This window comes from Mixophyes fleayi, chromosome 4 (genome assembly GCF_038048845.1).
Source record: "Mixophyes fleayi isolate aMixFle1 chromosome 4, aMixFle1.hap1, whole genome shotgun sequence".
Taxonomy (NCBI): domain Eukaryota; kingdom Metazoa; phylum Chordata; class Amphibia; order Anura; family Limnodynastidae; genus Mixophyes; species Mixophyes fleayi.
In genome coordinates, this window is record NC_134405.1 from 335856371 (window position 1) to 335870707 (window position 14337).

The following is a 14337-nucleotide window of genomic DNA, read 5'->3' on the forward strand; positions in this document are numbered from 1 at the left end:
CTAGGGTGACATTTTCGCATACTAAACAGAAAAGTCAATTAAACCATGTGGTCTTAAGCTGAATTTCAACTGGAGTTTTGTTAAAATGTTTAAATAAGCCCTAATCAGCCTCACATATAAATCTTCTAAAAATTAAAGGTGTTGTCCATAACAACCAATCACATGCTAGCTCTCATTTATCCAGTACATACTAGAAAATGATAGCTAGAATCTGATTGGTTGCTATGGGCAATACTTCCTGAATAAAGACTGTTTAATAGAACATGGTATAAAAGTGTATCCCAGACATTAAGAACAACAAGAATGTTTTCAGATTCCTCGGATACTTTAGAATTTCTCACTGACTGTTCTTCCCTCCATAATATATTCCTTGTGAGATAATATAAAACTACACTCATGTTGCAACAGGTCTGATAAATCAGAGACATTTTACAAGATGCTCTGGATATTATAATAGTTTTCTTTCAAACTCTGATTAAAACATTTTGAGGCAAACCTCTTTCAGAGGCAGAGAATTACTACAATTACTGAGTTTTGAAAAAAAAAAATAAAACTCCCAATTTACAATAAAATGAGCTGCAAATAATTTCTTCATTTTCTCCTGTCTGGTTGAAAAGGAAAAGTTAGCAATTAACCATAAATTAGCCCTTTAATGAGTTTTCAGGCCACTGAGAATAGAGCAGGAATTGGGATCATTGGTCCCCACCATTACATAGCACACATGTTGCATGTACCATGTTCTCTAAGATTGCATGTTGTATGGCACGCGTGTCCACCTGTATATGTACCATTGCATGCTCTACATAGCTGCAGTATTTTTACATTGTTACATGTGTGAACATTGCTATCTGTTGCACACTATTGTATATTGTCCACGTGTCTCTGCATAGTCACCTCTGACTAGTACATGTGTACATTGCAACATGTTTCATAGCTCTGACATGCAATATACAATTGCACATCTGTTCATTTTTATATACTGTGTACTTCTGCACTCTGTGTGTGCTGTGTTTAACGTTGCATACTGTGTATAGTTGTGTTACTGTTACTATCACTTCCTGGCTTTTCCTGCATATTCCTGTTACATTGTTGAACTTCTCTGTACATTGTAACATTTAATATTATACTGTTACACGTTGCAGATAGTTGCATTGTGCATTGGCAACAAGAAAGCGACACACAGACACACACATATAACACATATAACACAGACACACACACACACATATCACACACACACACACACACACACATATCACACGCATATAACACAGACACATCATCACACACATATAACACAGACACAAACACACACACACACACACACACACATATCACACACACACACATATCACACACATATCACACATATAACACAGAGACACACACACACACACATATCACACACACACACACACACACTCACACATATCACACGCATATAACACAGACACACACACACACATATCACACACATATCACACATATAACACAGACACACACACATATCACACACACACACACACACACACACACACACATATCACACACACACACACACACACACTCACACATATCACACACATATAACACAGACACACACATATCACACACTTATCAGTGATATAGAGAAGTGCCACTCCCCACCCCTCCCTCCTGTACTAATTCCTGAGGGCTCAGTCTTTGTGCACCTCTGTGTACAGTGCGGACACCGCTCCCTCCCTCTCACTGAGCCCAGCCCTGAACCTCAGGGACACTAATCCTCCCCCCAGCGATCTGAGGAATCCCAGGCTGGGAACTCAAGGTGGGAGGGAGATTAGTTACTGACTGAGTTACTTACTGAGTACTGTGCTGTGACTACAAGCGGTGTACGGGCAGACTGTACAGTGACTGCGCCGGGCCAGTGTGTGTACAGTGACTGCGCTGGGAGACGTGCGCTGGGCCAGTGTGTGTGTACAGTGACTGCGCTGGGAGACGTGCGCTGGGCCAGTGTGTGTACAGTGACTGCGCTGGGAGACGTGCGCTGGGCCAGTGTGTGTGTACAGTGACTGCGCTGGGAGACGTGCGCTGGGCCAGTGTGTGTACAGTGACTGCGCTGGGAGACGTGCGCTGGGCCAGTGTGTGGGTACAGAGACTGCGCTAGAGACTGAGCACCAGGTTCCTGGGGGTGTTCTCTGGGCGCTGACTGACCTAAGGACCCATCATGGCAGTTGTCGCCTCTCCTGGCCCCGAGCAGGGCTACATCAAGACAGTCCTGACCCACGAACACTTCATGGATCTGGATAACTCCACTCTGGCTGTGCCCCCAGAGGACAGGCTGAAGATCAGCCGGCAGGACCTGGAGAAGGCAATGCGGCTCCAGCAGCAGGTCCAGCAAACCATGGCCAGGAGGTCCAACAAGAAGAGCCTGTCAAATGGTAGGTGGCAGTGCCAGCTCCCCGGGCACCGTGTGTGCACATTACAGCTGCTGTGCTCTGTGCAGAGTGTTTATACCTTGTACTAATTGTGCAGTGTCTATTGTACCTGTTGTATATCACTGTGTGTGCAGTATATACTCTGGCTGTTGTATATCCCCATGTGTGCAGTATATACTCTGGCTGTTGTATATCCCCATGTGTGCAGTATATACTCTGGCTGTTGTATATCCCCATGTGTGCAGTATATACTCTGGCTGTTGTATATCCCCATGTGTGCAGTATATACTGTGACTGTTGTATATCCCCATGTGTGTAGTATATACTGTGACTGTTGTATATCCCCATGTGTGCAGTATATACTGTGACTGTTGTATATCCCCATGTGTGCAGTATATACTGTGACTGTTGTATATCCCCATGTGTGCAGTATATACTGTGACTGTTGTATATCCCCATGTGTGCAGTATATACTGTGACTGTTGTATATCCCCATGTGTGCAGTATATACTGTGACTGTTGTATATCCCCATGTGTGCAGTATATACTGTGACTGTTGTATATCCCCATGTGTGCAGTATATACTGTGACTGTTGTATATCCCCATGTGTGCAGTATATACTGTGACTGTTGTATATCCCCATGTGTGCAGTATATACTGTGACTGTTGTATATCCCCATGTGTGCAGTATATACTCTGGCTGTTGTATATCCCCATGTGTGCAGTATATACTGTGACTGTTGTATATCCCCATGTGTGCAGTATATACTCTGGCTGTTGTATATCCCCATGTGTGCAGTATATACTCTGACTGTTGTATATCCCCGCACAACATTGTGATCTCAGTCACTGTGTGCCATTGGCTGCATATTGTGGGTGTGTTGAAGTTAAAGTTCCACTCTCTGGTGTATGTTTGTTGTGTATAGATGTTGTGTAATATGTGTCACTGGATCCTCTGTGCAGGTGCAGTCTGCTCCTCTCATCTCTATACAATAACTCTGCAATAATGTGCAGAGGGGCTGATATTAGTTAAATCTGGAGATAAAAACCTGTTGTCCTTAAACCTCCATATCTAACAGTGTTACCGGTGTATTGGAGATGTGATGGACGGGATGGGGCTTAGTGGTGGCAACCCCCCCCCCAAGATAAAGCTCTGGTCTAGTAACATTGGTACAACTTATATAATGTCTGCTGTACCCCTATGTATGCCCTAAAACAAGGGACAGGTTATCACTAAGCTGCGGGTTTGAAAAAGTGGAGATGTTGCCTATAGCAACCAATCAGATTCTAGCTGTCATTTTGCAGAATGTACTAAATAATTGACAGCTAGAATCTGATTGGTTGTTATAGGCAACATCTACACTTTTTCAAACCTGCCGTTTAGTAAATCTAGCCCTTGGGGTCTTACAAACTAGGTCTGTTAGGATCTGCCAAAAATATTTCTTTGACATGGTTTATTGTCTAACAAAGGAAAAACTCCACAAGAAATAATAATAATATTAATGAGAATGATAGGTAATTAAACACCTTTGGATAATTTCTTAGGCAACATTTAAGAAGAATAGTTTCTCTGGTAATTGGAAGGGAAATTCAGTGTCATGTTTTTAGGAAATTATATTTGAATATGTAGGTGAATCAAACCATACAAATCTGTATCTAGAGAGTGTGTGTATGTATATATATATATATATATATATATATATATATATATATATATATATATATACACTGTAACTGTGCACCTCTTATCTCTTTCCCCACATCCGCTTTTGTTTAGGGTATGCTGGGATTTGTTGTACTCCAGCTGGTTGCCAAAGCCTGTTCTACTGTTTATCTGTTAGCTTGTGGTTCACCAACCTCTTGAACTTTCAGTACGTTTACACAATTGTTTGCTTATTGCTCATTGCTAAGCTGGGTACACACTACAGGGTTTTTGTCCAATAATCGGCTCAATCAGCCGACATACGACCGCTTGTTTGAAAGTCGGGTCAGTGTGTGTGGAGACACGATGGTCGAAAGTCTGCCCAAATCGCCTCATTTGGTTGGTCGTAACGTTCAATATTTTCGTTCCAATCTCGCTTCCGTTGTGTAGTGTGTATAAACTTCCGACCGATCCACGACAATCCTCTGATACTTCCACGACCTGGGGGACGTGTGAATGTAAGTTTGTGATGCCTGTACCAGTCCCATGTGATGCGGTATCTGCACATCACAGTCTTGTGTTTTGTATAGATGTGTATTGCACCTGTCTGGCTGCAGATCATTACACTTGTATAAAGCACGTGTGTTATTACCCTTTGCATCTATGCTGGGAACCTATTCATATTTACCCTTTATAAACGTATACCTTTATAAACTATTAAACTTATAAAGTTACATCAACCTTTATTAACTAATATTTGTAAAATACCCAGAATAAACTACACAGTTTTATTGCAGGAAAAAGTACAAAAAAAATTATTGCAGAATATGACAAGTGAAAAAAATAGTATTACACTTTATAGGTGCTAGTGGTTTGTGGCAGAACAGTTCCAAACAGCAGACACATTTCAACAAAATTTTCCTCAAGGTTTTTAATTTTTTTCTTGATGTCGCTTGGGTTTCTATTCCCTTTGATTTCTTTACCTGCGAAACAAATAAATAAAAAATGTTTACCATTAAACTTCTACATCTGTAATCTATCTCCAACACCAGAAATACTCTCATTTTCTCACCTTGCACACTGCTCGAGATCAGTTTGTGTTCTGGTCCCTCTGGCACAATTGGAACAATAGCGGCTTAGCCTCCATATATTTGGAAAACAGGCGCCATTTTGGTTATTATAACGGTACAGGTATGTGCCCAAAGCATTTAGTTGTCTACACATGTTCACTGAAATACCTTCGTGTATAACTTCTTTCATATCTTGGAATTCAACATCAATTTTTTCTTGTTTGATAACAGGTGTTACATTAGTGGTATCAGTGGTATCTAAACAGCACCTCTCACCGCTAATTCTTTGTTCTGACAAAACAAAATCTATGTTACAAATCAGGCGTTTGCATTGCTTCGTGTGAAACTTGAAAGAAATACATAAAGTCCTTCAAGCAGGTACACTCACTTTTTTTAATGTCGTAGTCGTACTGGTCCAGTACTTTGACCATCATCTCCACCTCTCTTGGGCTCATTGGATTTGCTCTTTGTTCTTCTTGAGCATCTCCATCCCCCACCTTAACTTTTTCAAAAAATTTTGGCCCTTCCAGCACCATCTCTGACTCTGTCTCCGTCTCCATAGCTGCAACCCCCACTGACACCTTCTCCTCACCCGCAACCCCCACTGACACCTTCTCCTCACCCGCAACCCCCACTGACACCTTCTCCTCACCCGCATCCCCCACTGACACCTTCTCCTCATCCGCAACCCCCACTGACACCTTCTCCTCACCCGCAACCCCCACTGACACCTTCTCCTCACCCGCATCCCCCACTGACACCTTCTCCTCACCCGCAACCCCCACTGACACCTTCTCCTCACCCGCATCCCCCACTGACACCTTCTCCTCACCCGCAACCCCCACTGACACCTTCTCCTCACCCGCAACCCCCACTGACACCTTCTCCTCACCCGCAACCCCCAGTGACACCTTCTCCTCACCCGCAACCCCCACTGACACCTTCTCCTCACCCGCAACCCCCACTGACACCTTCTCCTCACCCGCATCCCCCACTGACACCTTCTCCTCACCCGCAACCCCCACTGACACCTTCTCCTCACCCGCAACCCCCACTGACACCTTCTCCTCACCCGCAACCCCCAGTGACACCTTCTCCTCACCCGCAACCCCTACTGACACCTTCTCCTCACCCGCATCCCCCACTGACACCTTCTCCTCACCCGCAACCCCCACTGACACCTTCTCCTCACCCGCAACCCCCACTGACACCTTCTCCTCACCCGCAGCCCCCACTGACACCTTCTCCTCACCCGCAGCCCCCACTGACACCTTCTCCTCACCCGCAGCCCCCACTGACACCTTCTCCTCACCCGCAGCCCCCACTGACACCTTCTCCTCACCCGCAACCCCCACTGACACCTTCTCCTCACCCGCAACCCCCACTGACACCTTCTCCTCACCCGCAACCCCCACTGACACCTTCTCCTCACCCGCAACCCCCACTGACACCTTCTCCTCACCCGCAACCCCCACTGACACCTTCTCCTCACCCGCAGCCCCCACTGACACCTTCTCCTCACCCGCAGCCCCCACTGACACCTTCTCCTCACCCGCAACCCCCACTGACATCTTCTCCTCACCCGCAACCCCCACTGACACCTTCTCCTCACCCGCAACCCCCACTGACACCTTCTCCTCACCGGCAACCCCCACTGACACCTTCTCCTCACCCGCAACCCCCACTGACACCTTCTCCTCACCCGCAACCCCCACTGACACTTTCTCCTCACCCGCAACCCCCACTGACACCTTCTCCTCACCCGCAACCCCCACTGACACCTTCTCCTCACCCGCATCCCCCACTGACACCTTCTCCTCACCCGCAACCCCCACTGACACCTTCTCCTCACCCGCAACCCCCACTGACACCTTCTCCTCACCCGCCATCTTCTCACGCTCCTCTGCGTCAGACAGGCTCCTCTGTCATTTTATGCACTCAGACATAGGCGCTCGTTTCTGCTGTGGACCAATCAGCAATGATGCCTGCAGAGAATGGAGCATTGTGGGTGATGCCTATTCGTGTATAATAACCTTGTGTATGGCGATTTTTTAACCCGTACAGGATTACATATGAAGGAATTTTACGATCGTTTTTAGCCATACATTCATTCACATATACGGTGAGTTCTTTCTGATAGGTGCATACATGTGTACTTGCATTGCTGTATTGTACACCACAGATGTAAAATATGTTTATTTTTACTGTATCCATTGTAGGTTAAAAAATAGGAATGAATGAAGAGACAGTGTGGTCTTCTCTTTTTATGCGGTTTTGGGTGTTAACTATAGTGAAAGCTCTGCCCCTTTATGCTAATGTCTTTGGTATATTGTTACATGCCCCGCAAATGATGCTTCAGTATGTACGAAATTAAAATCATTGCTCACGACAACGTGGCTGTAAAAAGTCGCTAACGGGACGTCCGCTCTTCCCTTCATCGTGTAAAACAAGGCTAGTGTGTATGCAGTCCATGGACCGAGCGATCGGAACATCGATCGCATGTAAAATCGATCGGCATGAAAAGTTGGTGGAAAATTCTGTTGTGTGTACCCAGCTTAAGATCTCTACCTTAGTTGAAGATGAGCAGATGAATTGTTTTATTTCCAGCTCCTGCACCTCTTTTAATTATTCATATACTTCCCAGTAGGAGAGAATAGACACACATACAATGCTGCAAAAACCCTGAGGTTGTGCTTCAGGGTCACGCAGATAGAGTAATTAATTCCTGCAAACAACAGACACATCCTGCAAATATTCACTTTTGTCTCCTTCTGTAAACTGCACCCAGGAGGGAACATCCAAATTCTCATCATCCATCAGTCTCAAAGTGATACAATTATTCGTTTTTCTGTGTTTACCGGTACTATAGGTGTTGTGTTTTTGCATTTTCAAAGCGAATTGGTTGAACACATCGGTCCAATAGCGAAAACTGGTCCCAAAATTATTATCATCATCATGATCCCAGTTGGCCCTACTGTCTCTCACCACCCCTCCCTTTAGAATGTAAGCTTCTCTCTACCTATTGCCCCACGTCTACCTTCTGTCCCTTGTACATCCTGTCATGTCTTTTCTTGCCCCCTGTGTGAGTCCCCATAGCATTACTCACACTCAGCTGTGCTACAGACATGTATTACCTCATCTATTTGTTACTTGCTTCTGTATCCGGCGCTACGGAATCTGTGGAGCCTTATAAATAAATAATAATATCAGTGTGTGTGTGATGAACACAAGGCCTGATGGTAATCCATCAAAATTTATTGGATGGTTATCAGGCCACTATGGGCAAATATCGTCCAATTTGGTCACCTCCACGGATCCTGTCTCCAGACTCTTTTGCCGAGTGGCGGAATCGGCCCGTCTGTGCCCATCTTAGATGTTCGTAAAGGTTATGGTGAAAGTATGTAATATGTATGTCATATTTATCATTGGGAACGTTGTAAAGGTATAGAACTTGGGTCAAACACAATTTCTGTCCCTTCATTTCTAAGCCACCTGAAAATAAAACCCATGGGATTGGCCACTCCCAATGGTGACGGTCAGACCCTGAACATGACACTTCCACACCCCTTTTGAGAGGGGGCGTGGCTGTATCCTAATTTTGAAAACTGGTCGAGATATACCATGGGCGGAGCCTGTAATCTTTGTACTGGGTACCATAATTCCCGCCACCTGTGATGAATGACCACCATTCTTGGTTCTGTGCACTAATACAGGAAACTGTGGTGGGTTCTTTTTTTGGACAGCCCTGCGGCTACAGACGGTCGGATGAGAGTAACAGGACTGTGACTGGATCACTTATAAATAACTTATAGTATAAATTTATTTAAAGGGAATAACGCAGGGAGCTTATTTATATAATTGCCAATGCACTTATTTTTGAGATTGTGTATATTTTGGTAAGGGAAATCTTTAATTTCTGTGACCAGGGGGAGAAAATTTGTTCTCTTTTAACCTTTCTAGAGGAAATGCCTTATTTCTGATGTATATATCTGATACAACAAGCCTTTGTTTTAAAGGCCTTTTTTATATCTTGGTGTAAGGAATTGTCTTGTTTGGGGTTTACAACTTTTCCTGGGGAACACTTTTCTTTGGAGGAAATGTGTATTCTGCAACGGTTGGAAGAAAGGACTAATGCTAATCTCATGCTATTTAGACCTTTTGATGTGTGAGGGTCATAGGATGATGTAATTAGACTTGCTGTCCACTGTAAGATGCAGGATATCACAGCAAGGTTTTAAGATATCACAAATAAGCGTAAATATTGTGAGCTTTGCAATGCATGTAAATCCATGTTTGTGTAAACATATTGCATCCTGATTCTAAAAATAGCCTGTGTCCAAATCAGTATGAAAAGCACTGTCTTGTACACTGAAATGTATCTTTCTGATGTTCCATCTGACCTGACCACTGATACCTTTAATCAGTGGAACTGTCCTTGTCAGGGCACCCAAGCAAAATAAAACATCACTCTGCTTCTAGACCATGCTTGACAATTTCTTCAGTATTGCTGTAATCCTGTGACCTGCAGATTAGACCCTAAATCTAATCCGTTCTCCGGCTGTGTCTGAGGTTGGACCCAGCTCTCCAGTACCACCGCTCTGCCGCTACCCAGCAGTGTGATAGGCCAGGGGGGATCCATCCACAGCACCCTGATCCATAGTAAGCGGTCCGGAGTTACCAGCCCAAATGTACCAGCACGGGAGTACACTAGCAGCGACAGTTACCCAGAAGAAAAGTGGGTCTGAGTGCCATAAAGGAGCTCAGTGGTGGCAGCAGGCTCCTCCTACAGCGGCAGGAGGGGCGTATTCGGAAAAACGAAAGGGGACGGTGGCAAAGTAAGCCCAGCAGGATCCCAGCAACAACAGACAGGGTGGCATAGGCAGTCCATCCGGTCACAAGGACATTTCACCTATTGTCCCACAAGTAGAGAACTCATCGGTTACACCCATAAGTGATCTCAGTATCAAATAATAGCTCTACATTCCAAGTCTGGATTCAGCATTCCTGCTCCGACCCCAGTGGTAACCTTTCATCTATCACTCTGCACACACAGATCTCTTCTAGACACAATAATCCTTCTAGACACAGAGCCTGTTTTTGAAGCAGAGACTGTGCATGGCATTTATTAGGGTTAGAGAGATAAAGAAAACACAATAGATCTCCACTAAGTATAACACAGCATCAGCGTTTCTTAAAGGAAGATAAAGGTATGAGATCCAATCTCCAGAATAAGGTGTTTTTTAAAATAACTTGAAGAGCCACGCCTAAAATATACTGAATTCATGTAAAAAAAATCCCCCTAATTTTTCCTTTCACTGCTCACGGGATAACAATTGTTTTTAAATGATTCACAGGGGATTTCAGGGGACATTCTGGGTACCCATGTCGGTGTGTGTGTGTGTGACATTATTACTGCAAATCAACAATAATATAATTCTTATAATTCTTTTATTATCTTTCCGGTTTTCAGAACTTTCTGGATAACGGGTTTCCTGTATTCTCATTTCTACAAATGATTTAGCGACTTTCGTGGTTCTATGAATTTCAGTAGTAAAAATTGTCTTATAGGAAGCGTGTTAAACACAGATTGTTTGTAATAAAATAGCTCCAGGATAATGGCTGTGTTCATGTATACATCACGTTACACAAATGAAGAGTGAAAGGAATGAAAGGAAAGTTGGTAGTGGTATACAATGACGCGGATGGCATATTCCAAAATGGTTTTCTTGGGAAGTATCTTCATGAAGTCTAAGGGGAGTGACGGAGGATTTGTAGTTTTGTATCTTTGAGCTCCGTGGAAAATGCAATCTCTATAATGCCATACTTGTCAACTTCTTGTAGTTGGCGTCAGGGAGCCGCCCACTTCACTAGGAAGTGGGCAGATACGAGAGATTAGGCAACGACACTCCATATTGGACAGCTGTCTCCATATCGTATCCTGTGTAGTGTACAAATGATTCTGTTGCCTGGAAATAATCCAATCAAATTTGATTGGGTCATTGTTGGGCACGTTGATAAGGCGAAGGCAAGATGGCTGCCCCCTTGTGTGGGCGGCCATACTCTGCCAACAATAACAGGCCCCGGTCGATGTCTGATGTTTTAAAGTTGTTGGGTTCCTATATATGTGACCAAATTGAGCAATTATCCTGTCACATTTAGCCACACACACACACAAACACACTTTTATTTTTCAATGCCGGGAAAAGAAACGAAGCTGATTCAGATAACACAATTATTAAGTGTTTTTCTGTTTTTACCCATCGTCTAGAAATATATTTATATGATGCTTTTTCCCTGGAGAACACAAGTCGAAATGAAGGCATGGCAGAGGCAGCCATTTTCAGGAGTGATCAAACACTCATGAGATGGTTTTAGGGGACCAGTGACATCATGTCTCAAAAGATGGCCGCCCCTCCGCTGCGCGCAGGTGACAGACATGTTACGTTCAGGTCAGCACAGGATTTTTGGGCCATCCAATGACTCATTCTGAGGAGAATGATTCATATTTCTATATTGTCTGCTGAATGAATTCACAAGCTGACATTATAGTCAGCACATTCTTTCAGAATGAGAAAACTCAAAACTCTTTTTTTTTCTTTGACACAATTATACTAAAATCCAGTTCTCTGTTTGTGTATTCACCATAATGAACATGATGCCCCGGGTGTCTGACTAGTTGCTGCTTCCGGCAATATCCGCAGACTTGTCGTATGACTTCTGAGTGATTAATTATTTAAACAGTTGTTGAATTTGGAAAAAAAATACTCGCTGAGAAAACACAATGGTGGATGTTTATGAAAATGGGTGCAGAAATGCAAAAAAAAAAAAAAGGTGCTGTAACCCTTAGCAACCAATCATATTCTAGCTAACATTTATAGCCCGGTTTACAAAATGGAAGCAAAGCTACATGCTGTCTTTATACCCTGAGCACCATCCTGTGACTAAGTCTTCAGGTCCCCACAAGCGGAGAACCTCTCTGCAAGCCTAAAAATAGGGCAAATAATTACAAGAATCTAGAATTATTTAAAAAAAAAGATTTAAAAACTTTTTTTTCACAAAAAAAAATTGCTTTATGCAAAGAAAAAAGTATTTTTTAATTATTATTTTCATCCCAAGATATTACATGCTAACAATGAGGTCCCTGTTATGAGACAATTGCTGAGGAAGTGTTGCTTGCCACGTGTCGGCGTGTAAACATTATTTGCACAGTCGTATTTGATTGTGTTGGCCCAGGGTCCGTTGTCATGTGGTTATAGATCGTCGTTTTATCTTTCAATCAATTTGTAAGATCAAAGGAAACCTGCAGGCAGTGGGATTTAATTAACATAATGTCAAATTTTGGCAGCAGGAGAAAGCTGTGGAGTTTGGTTTCCACAACCGCTCTTAATAGTACTGGTTTGGTGCGATATGGGGGCGTGGCTTTATGAGAGGGGTGTGGTTTGTTGTTGCGGGGGGAGTGTCTGCACCTTTTTATTACTTTGCTGAGTGTAGGAGAGTGGAAAATACCACACCTTTGGCTCTATAAAATAGTCCTGGCTGGACCACTCTGCTTAAGAGAAAACTATTGGATGTCAATGTATAAGTTGGCACGGTGGCACAGTGGTTGGCATTGCTGCTGTACAGCTCTGAGGCTTCAGACCAACAAGAGCACCATTTGTCTGGATTTTCTCCGGGTACCCCTACCTCAACCCCCTACAGCCCTAAAAAAAAACATACTAGGATGTTAATGCAAGTGTGTAGTTGATTGGTAGAGTATGTTTAGAGCTAGAGTTGTTTACAATGTGGTTATTTTCATAGTTGCCAACCTTTATCGATCGGCCTCCGGGAGTTTCAGTTTAGAGGTGGGCGTGAGGGGGCAGGGCTCCGCGAATCGCATCATTTTGTCCCCGCCCCTGTGATGTAATGACGTCATTTTAGCACGGGGGAGGCGAGCAAAAATGATGCGATTCCCGGAGAATCGCATCATGGAGGCTTCAAATCTGCCCACTTCACTAGGCAGTGGGCAGATGCGGGAGAATTGTCAGCTCTCCCGGAAGTCCAGGAGACCTACCCGGAATTCGAGAGTCTCCCAGGCATTCCGGGAGAGTTGGCAAGTATGGTTATTTTGATCAGTGGAACTGAAAGCCCAGATATGGCTAGCCAGGTCCCGCGTGCGCCAATCTACCAGAGACTGGCCTGAACTCGTACCGCTGCCGTTCAGTGTCAGCGTAGCAGCCAAGTATCTCTGAGCTTTATGCTTTTTATTTTTTTTGCTTTTTTTAATTCTAAATTTTTGTTTACTCCACGATTTAGCAGCTAATCTGGCAAAACAAGTTCTCTTAAACCAGTACTGCCCTCAGCCAACTTCTATGTAGTATAATTCCCCGAATAGCCCACGTGACACCTCAGGAATTAAACCGTTTTCTTGATTCAGTTTAAAAAATTGAATGTAAACCTCTCAGATACCGACACACCCAGATAATTGTATCTACGCCGCCTGTCCAATCAGTCATCTCAATGTGTGAGCGTCACAAAGGTTCACACCGCAGACCAGATACAATTATTCTGTGTCCTCCGTCTCCCAGTTTCAGTGGGTGATTTATTCAGTATTTGAATATGATATGTGAGTCTGCAGTTTGTGTCAATATTGGCACAGTAATCACATTGCAGTAATAAATAGCCAGTCTGTTCTCAGCACAACAAAGACCTAACAACATATTGCCGGCTATGAACCAACCCCTCTAGTAAATGTAATATATGTTCACTAGTAACAGAAAGAAAAGATGGCAAAAAAAAAGGCATCAGTGTAACCACCTAAAATATATTTTACACACAAAATATACAATCTAGTTTTGGGTGGCATTCCACTGGTGAAACACAACTGCAAAATATTGCTTATGTGCCATTAGCGGGGAGGGTATCCCAGACGTGAGTGCACTCTCCTTCTTCCGGCCAAGACAGCCTGTTCTCATACAGGCAGGAGTGAGGACGACCCCCCCTGCCCACGGCAGACGTGGGGGTCCTACCTGATCAGGAAAGGAGGCGGGGGGGGGGAGATCACTGGACCCTTGGGGGTAATATTCTGCATTGATGGTGGTGATCAATCTCTTTTACACCATTATTTAGAGCTTAAAGATCTGGAGGAGTCAAAATAGGTATTCAAGCTCTCGGTTAGGAAAAAAAATAAATCCTTGACTGCAAAAACCTTAATTCATGCACTCATCATCTCCC

The 14337-nt window shown here is 43.9% G+C and overlaps 1 protein-coding gene across 1 annotated transcript in view; it reads left to right on the forward strand.

Moving 5' to 3' along the window:
• Positions 1 to 1707: 1707 nt before the first annotated feature.
• PKP2 (plakophilin 2) overlaps positions 1708 to 14337 on the forward strand; it is a 78366-nt gene continuing 65736 nt past the window's right edge. Inside the window, exon 1 of the mRNA XM_075210501.1 lies at positions 1708 to 2417. Within this exon, the coding sequence (XP_075066602.1) occupies positions 2204 to 2417 (214 nt within the window). The 5' untranslated portion in view covers positions 1708 to 2203. The remainder of the gene's footprint in view (positions 2418 to 14337) is intronic.